The sequence below is a fragment of the Magallana gigas genome, chromosome 6 (genome assembly GCF_963853765.1).
Source record: "Magallana gigas chromosome 6, xbMagGiga1.1, whole genome shotgun sequence".
NCBI classification, from domain to species: domain Eukaryota; kingdom Metazoa; phylum Mollusca; class Bivalvia; order Ostreida; family Ostreidae; genus Magallana; species Magallana gigas.
The window spans coordinates 31755284-31773849 of record NC_088858.1 but is presented as its reverse complement, the minus strand read 5'-3'; the positions used below and the strand labels follow the sequence as shown (position 1 = coordinate 31773849).

At 30.2% G+C, this 18566-nt stretch overlaps 1 protein-coding gene across 2 annotated transcripts in view; it reads left to right on the top strand.

Annotated features, from left to right (window-relative positions):
• The window catches only part of LOC105330219 (uncharacterized), a 49526-nt gene that overhangs the window by 6323 nt on the left and 24637 nt on the right, over nucleotides 1-18566 (top strand). For both annotated transcript variants that reach the window (XM_066086911.1, XM_034470450.2), the window contains exons 7-23: nucleotides 2514-2573; nucleotides 2680-2769; nucleotides 2886-2998; nucleotides 3588-3633; nucleotides 4038-4274; nucleotides 4440-4514; nucleotides 5075-5170; nucleotides 5455-5622; nucleotides 5716-5799; nucleotides 8427-8560; nucleotides 9004-9049; nucleotides 9331-9564; nucleotides 10427-10501; nucleotides 10612-10731; nucleotides 14511-14678; nucleotides 15433-15516; nucleotides 16338-16441. In XM_066086911.1, coding sequence (XP_065942983.1) covers nucleotides 2514-2573; nucleotides 2680-2769; nucleotides 2886-2998; nucleotides 3588-3633; nucleotides 4038-4274; nucleotides 4440-4514; nucleotides 5075-5170; nucleotides 5455-5622; nucleotides 5716-5799; nucleotides 8427-8560; nucleotides 9004-9049; nucleotides 9331-9564; nucleotides 10427-10501; nucleotides 10612-10731; nucleotides 14511-14678; nucleotides 15433-15516; nucleotides 16338-16441 — 1934 coding nt within the window. The remainder of the gene's footprint in view (nucleotides 1-2513; nucleotides 2574-2679; nucleotides 2770-2885; nucleotides 2999-3587; nucleotides 3634-4037; nucleotides 4275-4439; nucleotides 4515-5074; nucleotides 5171-5454; nucleotides 5623-5715; nucleotides 5800-8426; nucleotides 8561-9003; nucleotides 9050-9330; nucleotides 9565-10426; nucleotides 10502-10611; nucleotides 10732-14510; nucleotides 14679-15432; nucleotides 15517-16337; nucleotides 16442-18566) is intronic.

Below are 18566 nucleotides of genomic sequence, written 5' to 3'. Positions count from 1 at the left end.
TCCGAATGGAGAAAAGATGTAAGCATTCCCCATTATAAATCTCCGTAAGGAATCTGTTTTCGTTCCTGTGAATTTTTCCGAGTGAAAGATGATAATGTCTCAATGAAATTATGTTGGAAAATATCCCTTTCAACTATTTCAATTGCACTTCTTTCACAGGTATGTGTAGTTTTTATTAAAAATCGTCCAAATGTGCTGCATTAATATCTTGGGACAGACTTTAAATAGAAAATTAAAGAGGTTATTTTAGGAAAGTGCCGGTGTATCTAAATAATTAAGCAAGGAGTGCTGTCTTACTTTAAAAGCCTCAATTTCTGACAGAATGGACATTTTGAGGCCAATTACTTAAAGCATTTTGTCTCTTCATTGCTTGTGATTTTTTACGATCGTTGTGCTTCATTCCATTAACCTGGCACTATGCAGTAAGTTAACAATAAGCATTAGCCCAACAAACAGACCATTTTGAGTTTGGGTATGTAAATTAACTACATGTACATGTTTAATGAAGGAACACAATTATGGAAAGATAAACAAAAATCGTTTTGCTTTGTTCCTTTTAATCCACATTGCTTAATTAAAAAGTGTGCACAAAGGTGAACATATTTAGAAATTTCTGCACATTGGTTATATCTGTAGCGGTAGAGTATGGTGTGATTCTGTAGGATTAAAATGTTCAAACGTGGATATTTGAATGTCTGTTTTAATTCGAATTCTTTTCCAAAATCATACATAATCGAGCACTTTTGCACGTGCTATAATATTTCAATGCGTTGACATGCTCATTTGTGACGGTGGTTTTAGCTTATTTTGATTTTAGTTTCATTTACGTTAATTATGCCTTTGAACTTGACGGGAACTATCGCTTGTATTTTGGAATATTTACGTATCAAATCAAACATAGACAGCTGATTGTTTACCTGCGCAAAATGGGCAAAATCTGACTCACTAACAACATATTATAAAATACAATTCATTTCATTCGTAATTCGGTACGATCTCTACGTTGAAGAATGCAACGTGATTTGTTAGGAAGCTCAGCATTTTCAGTCTAAACGGAGATTATTTTCGCTGCTAGAAATATAAAGGTATATTTATGATGAAAAATAAATTGTGCTCTTTCTTTGTTTTAATGCAATTTTTCTTGTTTTAATTGTTAACAATTTTCTATAATTTACTGACTTATCTAAGAGTTAAGTTTCGAGTTATAAGCAAGTGCCCAATACTATGTAAACAAATAGCGAAGGTCTTGCTTTAATTTGTTGATATTTTAAATGCTGAATAGGAAATACCAAGTTTAAAAATCTTAGTTAATGTAATGAATTCATGTTAACAAAAACATAGCTCAAACCAAGGTCTGTATCTTCCTTTTAATTCTACGATTGACGCTTAGATTTTGGTTAATCATAAGAAATGTCTTGCCAAAAGGATGACATGCAGTAACTACTCTCTGGTGCCCCTTTTTATATGAATTGTATATATAAAATCTACACAAATTTTGATAGTTTTTTTTACACACAAGTAAATAAAAACGAAGGCTTTCAAACAGTTGCCATAGTTCTTGCACATTATTATGATGTGGATAAAAGCATTATCGATGTTCTTAAAAAAATTATAGCGGAAAAGTATCTTTGTTTGTAGCCATTTGTTATTTTCTGATGAAGATGAAAATAATGGATGGACCTTAGTACAATAGAGCGATGTGCCTGTCAATACATTGATTAGAATTATCATGTGACAACATTGTTCAGTTTTATAGTTTGTTCATCAGTCAAGTGAGGTTATGAAACGTCATACGAAATAATTTCACGCCAGGTACTCTACAATCATTTATAATGGAAAACCAATTACATTTTTTAAATGTTTTTGATTCGAGAATTAAGTGCATTGAGGTACAATTTTCTTCTATCACATACAGGAACTTTTTAAAATAAAATACAATAACTAGTAAGTAGCCGAAGGAGAAGATGTACCTATATGCTTTCATATATTTTGATCTCTTTATAAAGTGGTTGGGGGGGGCTAAAATAAAGAGAACCGGAGGTTAACCGTTAAATCCTTTCAAAAAATTAGTTAAATATCTTGCATATGATCTTATTTTCGGTAAAAATGGTATTTCATAAAGGTACAATTTCAAAGATGAAGTGCATGAAAAAATAAGTGTAAAATTTTCACGGTAATTTTTGTGTTATTCTACCGAGAGACCATATGGCACAATAATCTTTGAATGCCCATATAAAGTCATAGTTGCCCAGTTGAGCGATGTGGGCCTCTTGTTTTTCAAAACGCGTGTCTACAATTTTTTTGTCCAATGAAACGTGTTTAAATTAATGACATAGTGCGTTGAAGCATGAATAGTGATAAGTGAATAGTGATTTTCCCTCATATACAAAGGAAATACTGTAAATGCATGTAGTGGGCTTTGTCTGATACCGTCGATTTAATTTTTAACATACAATTCTTATGACATCTTCTTGTATTTTATTCTACGTAAAAATATTATTTTCTAATTAAAGTTGGGATGCTGTGGCATAACAAACAATGATGGTGACAGTCATTGTACCAGTTATATTTCGGTAAGATTGTTCAAACGAAATCAAAAATGCTGAGGTTTAAAAAAATAAATTCATTTGTTGTTAATTTAGCATAATCATGTTGAATGCAGCTATTTCTATTTAAAAGACACGCCCGTGTTGGGAAAAATTTTCGGATACTATGACCACATACTGCTCTTCCTATCTCAGTTTGTCCGGAATCCTATTTTTTCTTGAGGTATTTAATTTTTGTAAAAAACATATTAAGATATAGCCAATATTGTTATTATCAGGAAATACATACTTTTCAAAAACGAGAATATTTTGAGTTTAATGTTAATTCAAATTTTCCAGATAATACAACTGTCTTTATGCGACCTTATCTACAGCCAATTGTCTAGAGAGAAGAAACTGCCATTCGCTTTAGCTAAAACCTTTATATCAAAGATGCAGTTCTCCTGGAAAACGTAAATACATGTTTGTAGATATCTACGTGAAAAAATTAATTTAAAAGCATTTGGTGCAGCTATTAAATCTTTTTATAACATAACAAAATAAAACTACTAACATTCCTATGATTGTTAAAATCATAATAGAAAATAAAATAAGAGATTCTTTATTACCTTATATCAATGAAGAGTATTTTCATCAAATTATAAAGTCTAAAGTGAAAAAATAATAACTCAAAGCTATTTTATATACGTACAACTTAGGAAAAAATGATAACAAGAGCATTTGATTAATATTTATCTACAATCATTAACAAATGCATACGTAAATACATACGTTTTTAAACTTAAAACTTTAGTTCACCTTTCATAAGTAATATGATTAAAACTAGTGCGACCTAAAAGAGCTGAGTATTCAATTTCATTGTCTTTCAAGTTACAATTGACATGTTCATAAATATCTAATATATCTAGGAAGTTTTCTGAGAGTTTGTTAAATTCCTACACCATCGTCTTATTTTTTTATTCGAAGAAGCAATATTAATTTAGATGTTCATTATATGTACATGTGCTTATATTTAATTAACTATTATTATATATTGTTTAGGTCCAGGAAAACTGTTTTGACAAACATTTGTAGAGTTCTTTCAAGCGTAAGTTATATTTTTCCTTTTTATAGTTGCGTACTGAAAAAAAAATGAATGTTTACCGATGCAATTTGCCTTTTCATTCATATTTTTATCCAATATGTTTGCATAATCAATGCAAACACTCCAATTTGTGAAACATATCTTTGAATTTCTTGATCTTTATATATATATATATATATATATATATATATATATATATATATATATATATATATATATATATATATATATATATATATTTTTTTTTTTTTCTGATATGAAATATAAGTGATATATTTTTCTTAACCAAAAAAAACAACTTAAAATTAGATCAATTAGACAGAATTAACTTAAAGATCTTTTTAGCTCCCGCGGACATGTCTTATAGATACGAAAAAATATTTATGAGTATGTATTACCAATTTCAGATTAACGCCATTGTTCTCATTATACTTGGGTCGGTGTTACTAAATGATGACCAAATGACTGGAGAATATGTATATCACATTTACATTCAACTTTACTTTTGTGGACTAAATTTCACGGACATCATTAATGGACTCGGACATCTAATGATTGTTCTTGGGACTTTGGAATTATTTGCAAATATTTCAGCTGTGCTTGCTGACGTAAAGTTTCCAGAAAACAAGACCAAAAGTGCAATGGTATTGTACTGTTTCAAGTCATTCAAAAATCTAATTGAAATCGTTTACGTGCACCAACGATAGAGAAAACTTTTAACATTCATCCTTTATCCTTTAAGGGAGAAAAAATACTTGTGTCATAAATTTAACAAACACCTGCTTAATATCCTTACGTTCATTTTTCAGTTATTGGGACTTAACAGCCTGCTAATGGTGCTGAAAATTATTGTCTTAAGCTTATGCACTCAACTCGTTCTGCAGGTAATGTTGGTAATAGGGTATATTGAGCTTTGTTATATGCTATTGTTGTTGCTCAGGATTACAGCACGTACAATATGCAAAAAAGATTCCAATGCACCGAAATGTGTTGTGTTAAGCACGGAAAATGGGTCTTAAACGCAAGGGATCATTTACTGTAATATTAGTCTAAAGGCATTGTTCCTATCCTATTTAATACTTACAATGTTCTAACTTCATACTCTCAGACGAGTAAAGCCAAAGCTTTCGAGTCTCCAATCACACAATTTACAATTTAAAATAAATTCCAAAAAACAAACAAAAGAACCAAGAGTAACTCATAAAGTATTGGTGTAAATTGGATAAGAAAATATGGAGTCTAGATGAACAAAACAAAACATATTCTAGTAACAGAACCAAAAACTAGTATATGAAACTTAAATTGATATTTATTCTCATGTAAACAAATCTTTTTTTTTAAATTTGTTGCACTTATACACCTCAAATATATTGCAGTATAAATAAGATGTTTAAACAATTTATGTCAAAGTTGAACCATATCAATATTCATATTTTCGATGCAGATGAATGGCGACGAACCTCGTAAACAAATGGCATACTTATTAAGAAACTATAGCATGGGTGATATGGCACGTAATTGGATGTATTTATTCAGCGAAGTAAGTGTTGCTTATCTGGATATCCATATCATTGAATGCTTACCCTTTTATTCTATTCCTCTATTTTTCATATTATTTTTTTAATCACTAGTAGAAAAAATCAAAGACTTTATCTTTTAGGAACATTGTAGAACATCTTAAACATTATCAGTATATTTAAGAAATCAAATATTCTTAATATTCATATGTAAGAGCATTAAACAAAAAGAGACCAAACATCAAAATTCATGTACATATAAAAGGCTATGAATCATACATATACATATAATTTTTTTTCTTTCCAGCTTCAATGTTGTGGAATAATATCTGGTTATGATTTTTCTGACTTTATACCGATATCTCATGGACATTATCCAATTACTTGCTGCCGAATGACATTATATGATGCATCATATAGTCAAATACTTTCCAGCACCGAAGTATATGGACAATATTGCGACTTGATACAAACGGTAAGATATTTGTCGTAAAACAGTTCACGTAAACATACGATAACGGTAATGCTTGAAAAATAACATGTTTTATACTTTTGTCCGTCATTGTAGGGATGCCTCGGAAAGTTAACTGAAAATTTTCAAATTTACACAACTGGGTTTCTTGTCACAACGGCGATGTCCATAGCTTTCGGGGTGAGTTTAACATAGAATTTTTTTTTCCAAATCAAGATATTTTAAAAAGAAAAAGATATAAATATAAGGTAAAATATGTAATTACTTTTTAATACACAGATGCGATAAACTTCAGTAAATTTGGCTTATGTACGCAAAATAAAAAATGAAAATAACAATTTAAAGAAAAAATTATGTTAATTTTAAGATATTTCATCTACTAGGTACCCGGTATTTCCCCCTGTATTCCTTATGAAAATTGGTTGTCATTCGTACAGTTATAAACTGACAAGACATTTACGCTAATAAGTAATGAGAGTACTATTTGTAGTACACGCTTTTGTTGAAAAATGCTCTCCAATGCATCGTTGAGAAAATTAAATGTCACCTTATTTTTGGATAGCAAGAAAAAATATTTTTCACATCGTTTTATTGATACCTTTTATGCTTTTGTTAATTATTTTTGATCAATCCAAACTTATGCTACATTTAGAGCACGAACTCAACGAACTTGCAAGGGCTAACCTCAAAATTCGAGGAAGTTGTAGTTACCATGGTAACCTTCACATGTGTAGCGTTTGACGAGAATACGTCCAAAACAAAAAACAAATTTCAAAAACAAAAGTCTTCTTTTATTATGAACCAAGAAATTGTTGTAATTTGATTTGCTTTGAAAAGAACCTTATAAAACCTTGCTAAAATCGGTTTGAATTTTTATTTAACATCTTCATCGGGTATTATTTATTATTTAACACAACGAATATATGAAAAATCAATCCTTAAAGGTATATGTGGCGTATTTGGAGTAAAATGTTTAACATGAGTTTGAGTAAAAATATACATCATGCTTCTTGTAATTAGACGTTTCACAAACTCAAGGCCCGTAAAACATGTTTTTCTTAAGTTATTTGTCTCTAAACTATGCTACACGTCTGATGAATATTAATGTGATCGGCCATGAACGCCACTGTGCATGAGTGTGGGAAAACCTATTATTAAAAACACGATGGAAAAACTGTTTGTTTACAAATCAATGTCTAAAATTAGATAAGTCTTATATCAGATGTTACCCGAAATATTATTATTTCGTTATTCATTAATGTAGAACAATGTAAATTGCTTATTATGTGTAATAAAGTTGAAAAACGATTTTAACATCTGAACGACACGGCATAATAAGTGAATACCCCCTCTCCCTGAGGTATGCATGTACTCAGAGTGTTTATTTAGTTCTTAATCAAAAATTCCTCTAAAAGAAAATCCACTTGTGGTTTATAACTTATCAAGTAAAGACATGGAACACATGGAGCGCGTACTGATTAGCAAAACCCCTACAACCTCATGATAAAAACTGAAGTTTATTTCGGTTTGATTAATTCCTATTCCATTAATCTACATGGAATGGTCTCTGATGACAACCTTCCCTTTGTTCATATCCTTGTCAGTCTGTCTTTTTTTCTTTATTTGCCAAAACTGTCAAACTTAACGGTATACCTATCTTTCTCGTCGTCGCCATTGTTGTTGTGATAAACTGAGCGTGGTATCACGTGACCGATTCAAGTTTATACAAATGCTGTATTTATTGTGAACTCCACAATATTTATAAAAATTATTAATTAATTTTTATATCTTTTTAACCCGATTGATATAAACTGCGTAATTTATTTTGAAGATCTATCTATACTACTTTATTAAGATAATAAACTCGAATTTTGGGGCTGTAATACCGAGAAATCGAAAGAGTACTGTCTTTTGTTTTATATATTTTAAACATCATTGGTACTGGAAGATTACCAGTTTGTTTTAATATTTTCTCAACTAAGCTTTGCTATTTAATAATCAACGAAAATTCCTTTAAAAAATCCGGAAATCATTAGGATTTTTTGGATTTTACAATCTTTTGCATACGCATTACATTCACGCTAAATCACAGGAGGCTCTTTAGTTTATGTTTTTACAATTTCACATTTGCATAGATAAACTCAGACACGATATTATAAATACGTGTAAATTTCCATTGAAAATTTGTAATATATTCTGTTCATCAAAGGAAATACGGGAGATAACTCTAACTCAGTACATTTAATGGGGAAAATCCCTAGAGTTCCGGTGTGTAAATTCGAAGCAAATAAAAAACGTTATGAAAAAGTGTTGAATTCTTTATAAATGATTTAAAATTTTAGTTGAAAGGCATTTACAGCCTCAAAATGGTTTGTTATGAATCATTTGACTGTTATTTTTAATGCTGTGTCATTAATTTTCTCAAAAATGGTTTCGGAGCGATTTTGCAATGTTTTGCTATATTACGGGTATATGGGAAACATTTTGACTGTGTTGAAGGCCTGTCCCGAGACACAGTTAGATTATTCTTAATATGTAGTGAAATTAATTGCATTATTGTAGGCTTAAAGCTTGGTTATGTTAATGTCAACAATACGGTGTGTCGGTGTATCTATTTCGTCAATGTCCGATATCATATGCAACGTCAACCCGTGCACGCACGGGTCAAAGTCTAGTATAAACACATAACATATTTAAATATATAAATCAATCAAATATTTCTTAGCATGAAAAAATACGCCACATATACCATTAGATCCTACAAAAAGCAATTCAGATTTCTTTTTTTAAATAATTGTGTCTTTCAGAGTATGGTAATTGTGTTTACCACAGCACAGTTGAAATCCATTTATTCAACTAATCTTAAAAAAGATGGAATACCTGAAGAAAATGTAGTTGACCGAAAACACATCGCCAAGCGTCTCATCACATACTGTAAAATGTAAGTCCATAGTAGTTAATCAATTTAAAATAAACAAAAGGGGCTAATCTTATATTAACACAAGCTTTTACAAAATGAAGATTTCTTATCATAATCTTGCTTTATTAATTTCCCATAAGTTTTTACTTATCAGTCTTCTCCATCTAGAAAATACTGGTAGTAATTGTTACCGTCAAGGACGGGATGGTCGAATGCTTTTAGTCCTAGAGTGTTTGAAAAAAACAAACTATAGAATCGTTATAGGTTTTTAATAGTATTATATAGTGTGTAATATTTTAAAAGATTTATTTGAATAAAAACTAGAAAAGGAGATTAATATCAGTATGGTATAAATATATAGTATAATGTAGATCATTTCATTTCATTTAATTAGTTATGGTAAAAAGGAAATGTATCAAAAGCAGGGATGAATGTGTGTTCACATTTTCTATATTTTTTCTCAGGAACTTGGAAGATGTCATTCTTATGATTGCTACCATTCTTTGCATCGTAAGTATAAAGCTAACCACGACGCCAGCTTCTGTTGAAAAATATAACTATCTTCAAAATAAACAACAAAATTTTATTTAATCATTTTTAAATAGAATGGGGATTTCTTTTTTTCTGATACAAATTTAATCTGATTTAATATTTTAACACAATTTTCACAAGTTTCTTATTTATGTATCATTATAAACCATTTTAAGGAAAGTCCACTTGTCATAATATTTTTTCATGTTTGTTATGTTTGACAATGTAAGTGTGTAAAAGTTTGCTTTGAATCGTTTCAGATCTTTGGAAGTGCCCTATTGATAGAAGGATTTCTGTTTAAATATGATTCAATATTTAACCACCATATAATAAGAGAGGTCCTTTTTAACAATATTACATTTGAAGGGTTGTCTTTTACTGATATAAGGCAGTCACAGTGTTCTTTTATGTTTGCTACCGGAACAGTCTTGGTAGTCTTTTGTGGAAGTGGAATTTTTATGTTGAAGACGCAATCAAAATATCTTCATATTATTGTAAGTACTACCTTTTTGAAAGGACACCCCTCTTTTATGCATTTTTATTTCAAAAATCAACATGGTATGCCTTTGTAAACGATATCTTTTTAAAGTTTGTACCTATTATGAACAACTTTAAATAAAAGGTATTATAAATCCGGATCTTGATTTTAAAATACATCATATTCATTGAAACCGCGTATTGCCAAAAATAAATGAGTACCTTCTCTATTGTCTAAAAACTGTAAACAACTTTAAAGAGGCATGGTCACGATTTTGGTCAAATTCTTTTTTTTGTTTTTGTTATTTCCAATGCGTTAGGGGTGCATTTCTAATAATCATTCGTAGAGTTATAAGCAAGATACAGGGCTCACAGTTCTTTGTCATGTAAACAAGGCCCGTGCCCTGTTTTTGTTTACATAGGTTCAATATACCAGTAAAAAATCTTTTTCCAGCTTATCTTTTTATTTATTTTAAGCATAGATAAACAGTTCCTAACGTTTAACACATTCATTTTAAATTAGGTCTAAAACTGGAATTTCCACTTTAACGTTCAAATTGTAAACAAACGCTCTGTTTACATAGCAAAAAATTGTAAGCTATGTAACTTGCTTATAACTCAACAATTGACACTCAAAATTTGGTTGCCTGTTAAAAATGCCTTACTGGAGTATTGTAAATATTAAAATCCCAAAAATAATTTTAGACCAAAATCGTGACCATGCCCCTTTAAAGGTGAGGCATATTACATTTTTTTGTAGCTTTATTACATGATAGACTATTCAAATTTGACAGACAGTTTTCAATGATATAATTGATTGCATATTGCATAAATCATAATACTTGTATTATAAAGTCACGCATTTCACTTATTCTGTAGCAAATGGTGTTTGTGAGTCTTGCGCTGGCGTTGACAATCATTGGGTTAGGCCTATGGGGGAAAATAAAAGATTCGGTAAGTTTTATGGAACACTCACGTCAACTGTATTATAAATTTTATTAAATTTATGATAAGTTCTAGTGTATATTTTTTTAATTTTTGCTTTCAATATTTTTATATTTTAGATAAGTTACCAACTGCAAAATGAAACAGAGATTTTCCTGGACAGGTTTCGTTACAATTCCAATAGACAATTTGCACACTTACTTACCTCAGAAGGAGCTTTGAACAATCTTTTTGCCAAGGTATTTACATTTATCGAATCCGGTATTATAATTGTCTTTTACAAAATTTTCTTTAGATTGCAAAAATATTTCCATTTATAATAAGAACAAGGATTAAAAGATTGTAGACCTTTAATTAAGCTAGTTGTTACTTGTTACTAATTTCTTCCAGACTTCTGCTATTGATTTTCTATCAATTTCGATTTTTCATTATTTATTCAATATTATACGTCGCTGGTGACCAATCGATTTTATAATTTGGTGATTTTGTGAAATGAATTGGCCATATTGTATTTTATAACTAAAAGCAACTAGACTTTGACCCGTGCGTGCACGGGTTGACGTTGCATATTATGTCAGGCATTTATGAAATAAATACATCAAATTTGCACACCATGTTGACATTCAGAACTCTCGGAGTTTTTCATATTAAACACACTCAATTAGAGTTATCTCCCGTACTTTCTTTCTTTAGCAGAATATATAGCAAAAAACGTGGGGGAATAAGCCGAGGCATTAACCCACTTAAGTCCATTTGAAAAACACACAATTTTTTTTTTACAAATATCATTTTTGTTACAGTTATTAAGCATATGTAATCGTTTGCTCTCAGTATTGCCAAAACCTTCAAAAATTGACTTCAAATTTAAATGATATTAAGACATCAGAATATGTATATGCTAATTGAGCAACAAAATGCTAATGAAATCGGACGTTTAGATCATAGTTTATTATGGAGTGGGTCATCATACCATTTTTTAAAGGACGTATACTGATAAAACGTGTTAATGTCTCTCTTTTCCAATTTTCAAAAAATGGTACCAAGACCAACTCTATAGTAAAAAGCAATTTTTCTTCCTTCAATTTTCAAGATGAACATCAAATGGCAAAGACCGAATTATGTTTGCGCAATACTAAAATGAGGTTGTTATTCAACTGAATTATTATAACATGTGATTTCGTGGTGTAGCGGTTAGCGAGGAGTTCGTGAAACTTAGGTATGTTGAAGTGGGTGTTCGATTCCAAAGAATCGTATTGTAAATACTTTTTTTAATATCTTTGTTTACTTTGTTTAAATTCGAAAAACTCATTTGACGTAAAGAAAGTAAAAAAATGTTATTATAAATTAAACATATGGACTTAATCATTTGATAGTTTTTGCTAATTAAGTTATCTTTACTATTATTTTTTAAAAATAACTTATTACTTTGTTGAGGGGAGTACAAATATAGACTTTAAGACAAAAGATTGGAATTTTTAATTCTATGTTCACGCACATAATAACTTCTCTGGAGAAATGTAAGCACAGGAATAAAAATATTTGAAGTTAATACACGTCATACTAAATGCATGATTGTCATTTAAAAAATACTAGTGATAGGGTTGTGGCCACTTGTGGACATATGCATCGGCTTATTCCCCCAGGTTCTTTTACACGTAATTGTATTATTGTTTTTGAGATTATCCATGCAAATGTGATATTGTGGAAACATAAACTAAAGAGCATCCCGTAATTTTGCGTGAATGTGATGCGCATGCGCAAGACTGTCAAATCCAAAAAATTCAGGCGATTTCCGGATTTTTTAAAGGAATTTATGTTGATTATTAATTAGCGAAGCCTGATTTAGAAAAAGTAAAAACTAATTGGTAATCTCCAAGTACCAATGATGTTAAAAATATATAAAACTCTTCCGATTTCTCGGTATTATAGCCCAAAAATTTGAGTCTATTATTTTAATATAGTAGTATTGATAAGATCAGAAGCAAGATACTAGTACCTGTCCTTAAACTGTAGTGTTTTATTACACTAACGAGCTGCTATTTACATGCGCAGAAGAAAATTAGTTCCTTAAATTATCAAAAGTATAAAAATATTTTTTATCAACCAAAATTGTGCAAAAAAAAACCAAAGAAAAACAACTGTGTCTCCCTGGTTATTGATCCGTTTTTCACCGGAGGGGACTATAGCTTTCCTCTGCGTCCGTCAGTCCGTCTGTCTGTCCATCCGTCCGTCTGTCTGTCCGTCTGTCTGTCCCACTTCAGTTTTCCACACTTTTTTCTTTATGCGTTTAAGGAATAATATGAAATTTGCTGAACAGCTTCAAAATGTTAAACTACAGATCAAGTTGACACTTTTGTAGCGTCTGGTTGACGTATTTTCGAGAAAATTATTTTTTTATATTCCAATTTTTTAATGTTCGGGTTCGATATTCTGCATAACAGTGCATTGTTTTCACAATTTCCACAAACCGGTAGGGGACGTGTATTGCTTATCAGGAGGCTTGTTCACAATGTAACGCAAAAGCATAAGTTTGCTTAATCAACGATATGTGAAATCGCAAAGAAATCGCGGATGAATACGATACATGTAACACAAAATCACAAGATATGACAAAGTTCATCAATTTCATTGTTTTGGAAACCGTACCCAATAAAATATAAATTTACAAATTAAACTCCCTAGACTTTATTGCAATAAATTATGAAAGTAGGAACAATATTGAATATTAAAAAGAAAGATAAAATATGTACAGCAGTAGTAAAACTGTATGATTTCTGCGAAATTTTTGACATCACATAAACAGCATCAACATTATATTAATAGCAGATTAAGTAAATATGATATTGTAGCTGGTTTGGTTGAGCATTATAGATACGGTCGATTGCCGCAGTTTGTAAATATAAGTCTGTTTTGTTATAATTTAGGAAATACTGTTGTGTTGTATCATCTTATTAAAATTATTTTTGGATATACGACAGACGAGATTTTATGCTTAAGAAAGAAGCATCCTAGCAGAGGATGCTTACTCCTCCATGTCACTTGATCGTATCTCTAATTTTTGTAAAGGTTCGTGTTTGCACGGCTCCTGTTTTGTATTTTTTTTTCTTTTGATTTGGGACACTGTTCATTATCGCCATATTTCTATAGTTATGAGCCTGTGAAAAAACACTCAAACATTGTTTGTAGCAGAAAACATAATTTATTTTTTCACTGTAGGAATTCTTTGATTGTTTTTTGTAACCATTATCGGATAATTTTATAACAAATGCATCACTACATATTTTATAAACAATATACTAATTATACATTAGAATGGTGTTGATAAAAGTGCATATTATTTTTTTTTCTTACATAGTTTAAGAGAAATCTAAATTACACAAAACCTATTTCATTTACCTTTTCATTCTGATCTTATAATGTAAACATCAGTTCTTTCACAAATTCCGTAAGATCTCTATTCCAGAAAATGTCGTCTCGACGTCTTGGTGGACTTTCCAGCTTCTGATTTCAAATTTTTCCTCTTGCATTGCATGTCATTTTTGGATTTTAAATACAACAACAAAATTATTACATCATATATATTTAACATACCAGGTATTTTTTTCAGAAACTTAACTTCTGAAATTATATTGCTGTCAGCTTTTAATTTCAAAAAATGTAGAAAAAACTTTCGAAGTTCCTGTTTTAAAGTTATGCATGGAGATTTAAAGCGCAATTGAAGTGTTCAAACGAAATTGCGTAAAGCGATGCAAATTGCGACCAACAGTTTATATTTTCACTAATTAAACCTTAGCCTTATTCCAAAAACATACAGAAGAGATTTTTGTTGCTGAAGAAATCTTAAGACATTTGAATACTTTTAGACTTTTAGAATTCGAGCTCAGTCGTTTTCTTCATTGTTCATACATGGACTAAATCCTGAAAGTAAAATATGACATTGACGTGCCGTTAAACCAATCAGAATTTGTTATTAGGGTTATTCCTATCAGACTTCATTTCACTGATATGTATGTTACAGGCCGAATGCTGTGGACTCGCGTTTTCTGATGGCAGTGAACTTTCTTTAGGGGGAGGAGAAAAAATCCCAATTTTTTGTTGCAAAAGCAATCCATTGACAGAACCATCCTTATTAAGTAATGACAATTGCACTAAAGGAATAGACCCAAGCCTGCGACACAGGACTGTGGTAAGACTTATGTACACTGAAGGAATTGGATCCTGAGATCTAGTAGTGGTTAGGAGGGTTTTTAAAATTATTTGTACATAGATTCACCGCTAAGTTTTTTTTTCAAAACCATAAGAAAGTGATGCATGTTTCTTATAAGCGCCAAACATTACATTCCTGACTTTGAAAATTGTTTTACCTGTATTGATTACCTGTCATGGTTCCTGATGCAAACTTATTTATTGTAAAATAGATGAAATTGTGCTTGTTTGCACTCATAACCTATGTTCTTTCTAGTTTTAAAGATTTAACAACAATTGATTGTAAATGATTTTATTCTCAATTTACAATAAACTGGTGAAAATCGCAAAAAATATTTTTGACCGACATATTTGTTTACTGTTTTGGGACAAATCATAAAATAAAGAAATTAATGACTAAAAGTATAAGTTTAATCTAAATTTGTAAAATGCTTTAGGAACCAAACGAAGATATCCCCATGCACAATTGGCGAAACGCCATATTCTCATTGTAAAGTAGATGTAATCAGTACCATTAATATTTTATGTTAAAATTAGAAAAACATCATTTTCGTATTATGAGTTAGTTAACATGTCATTGCTGAGTTGAGCAAAATGTCAATATATTGCGCTTCATTTAGACAAAATGAATTTTAACTATATAACGCTTCATTTAAAAAAGTGTTTTTAGTTCATACTTAGTTTAAAAGGATAAATATTAATTTTATAAAATGGAAAATCTTTGATTTTTTTAGGCATGCAATGATGCAATACTGACCAGACTGGGATACTACGACACCTCCTTTTTCTGTTTCACCTCGTTGACAATTCTTTGTTTAGTATGTTGATCTTAGAAATATTTCATGGCTAACTTTAGTAAATTAATAGTCTCTTGTGATATTCAAAAATGTATGAGATAGTAAAACGCTAATATTGAATAACATTACATGTATGCTAATATTTTTTTCAGGTTTTATTGTTAGTTCACATTTTTCCATGTTTTGATCACTAAAACAGTTTTTGAGCTCTTTTTGTCTGGCGTCCATCTGTCCGTTCGTCTATAAGCTTGAACATTTTATACACAGCTCCAGACAACTACAAGAATTTGCATAAAACATTTATGGGTAACAAGGGGTATTTTAAGAAATGTTATTTTATAATGACTTCCGAAATAAATTTGTTGGTATGATTATAAATGTCATATAAGGAAACAAGCTACATGTGGTTTTCTCTCAAACTAAGTCATATCTTAATACATGTACTGAAAAAAGTTAAAAATTGACAAGGAAATATGAAAAAGGAACAAAAGAAATAAGTTTGTGCAAAACTCCAGCATATGTAATGTAAGGGTTTGATGGTTTGGAATGAAATTTTTATGATGATCCTGCATCATGAAATAAATAAAAGAGAAAAATACTCAACCCAATTGTTCTTATGCTAAGCAAACCACTTTTTGAACTAAATGAAACTCAATTATTAATTTAGGTCAAAACTTAAGTTGAGGCTTACATGTTTTTTATCCTTATGGATAAATTTCATGCATTTATTTTAATACGGTTAGTACTATACTTGGATATAATTATTGTTGATCAGGTGAGCTATGTGGTAAATAAGTCTCTAGTTAGTCTTTATGATTTGATCTTTTGCCACCTTTTTTCAGATTATTCAACTATCATTTTACATATATCGATTGTGTAAAAGGAATTTTACTCCCTTGCAAAAGGAAAAATACTTCAATCTGCTTAAAAGTCAAGGGGGAGACAGGTAACAGGTCATTTTATATCTATTTAATTTAAAATATTTCTTTCTGTAGCCATTCAGCATGCATATGGTACTATATGTGTTTACATGTTCTTTAGGAACGACTTTACATCAGTAATTGATTTTTCCAAGACATCTTATGTTTTTATTAATTAGATTATGCAAATAATTATTTTAATTGATATGTTTAGGATTTTAAAAAGGTTTGATATTAAAGAATGAAACACCTGAGTGTAGTATGAAGTTAATATAATATGTATAGCAAGCAAATATAGTAACGGGGAAAAAACTGCAAAATATTTTTAAAATATGAATGTTTTCATTTAGCATTTGTGACTTCGACCTGCACAAACAAGAATAAAAGCAGTCTCATATGCGTTTAGCCAGATAGTCCCTTTGTTTTATGAACCTAGGAGCTTTCAAGATTTGAACGATTATTGATTTTTACAATTATTTGTGAATATTCTTTCTCCGACCCTTCATGAGTTTATTTACTATTTTAAAACACATTTTCTATCTAAATATCAGTTACGAGGGATGTCCAAAAAGTTCGTGGACACCTTTAATTTTATTCAAAATAATGTCGCCATTATCAAGAAAGTTTTATTTTAATGTCGAGTGTAGTAATGTTAATGTACATGTATAAAAATAAGAGTAATGTACATTTTTGTACTCGAGTTATCATTGAATTTACATTGCCTATACAAGCTACACAGCCGCCCAGTCTGACGTTGATTTATAAGGACGATTCTATAACGTCGTCGTATAATGGCGTTCTGTTTCGTGTTTTCAGCTGACATCGCTTTTATGAAGTTTTTAAAGACATGTACTTGTCGTAATATCGTTTGAAAATCCTCTGCTTGATTGAAAATAACTTCAAATGACGTATGAAAATGACGTACAGCATACAGACTACATCACAATAGAAGAATACGAAGTTTCGAAATGTTTTATACAAACTGTAAATATTCATAAAAACTCAATTACAAAGTTTGGACAAATTTTACGCTTGGCCATGCGTATTTTCCGCGACCATTTGATACGATTAATAAAATTCAAGTTTATATCTATTGTAAACATTCAAAACGACTTTAGTTTGATTTGAAAATTAAGTCTAGATGTACAATATGTATATATAAACCCATTTAAAATGACAAAAATGCGATTGTCCACGAACTTTTTGGACATCCCTCATAAATGTAAAAAAAAAAAATCTTTAAACTAGTTTCCTAGCAATGCGTAAAAGTCAAAATTTTGGTTTTTAGTAAAGAGTGACTATTGACTATATCCTCTCTTTATTGGTTCATATAATTATCTTTGATTTTATATTCACAAATCGTTATTTAGGTAGTATTATGTGTTATTGATAAAATGCCTCGTATTTTTTAATTCTGTTGACAATCATGGTCATAAGAATTGTAGAGAATCTGATTGTCAACCAGTTTAAATGAATAATCAGGTCGTTGCGGGAACTTGTATGTTTTCTTTGTTTCAAGGATATCTGAAAATGTCAGAATTTTCATTATTTAAAATGCATTCTATTGATCGAAATCAATTTTTTAAAATACGTTCTAATGATTGAAATTCTCCATAAATTTAATAGACTTTTTTTTTTATAAAGAAATACTTTATTTTGGACCTACTCGTTTTATATCTTTTGATTTAATTTGCTGTTAAATGTGATTGGATTTTAACATGACTATTAATTATTAGAGACAAAAAGCATTAACTGACTAGCTGGACGCGCAGTAGCAATGTGCACAAAGCATACCTACAAGTCATCTCACAGACTAACCCCATCCAGACCTTTATATGCATAAATACATGTCTTAAATGATACCACTTGTGTTAAGTTCAAAACATAGGAAATTTGGACACCATTGTCAGAGCAAATGGATTTCAAAGAATTGTTTTGAGAGTACATGTTTTTCTGAGTAAGCCAATGAAGGAATGATGCAAATTTTTCAAACAGTGCACACCTTTTTGACACAAAAGGCAACATTTTATCAAAATAATATGATCCCATGAATCTAAACCCGAGCAGATCAAAATCAACCGGTGATACAGGAAGTAATGGAAAGGCCGATTTGATGTCAGCATTTTGCTAAATACGCACCCGTAACCACTA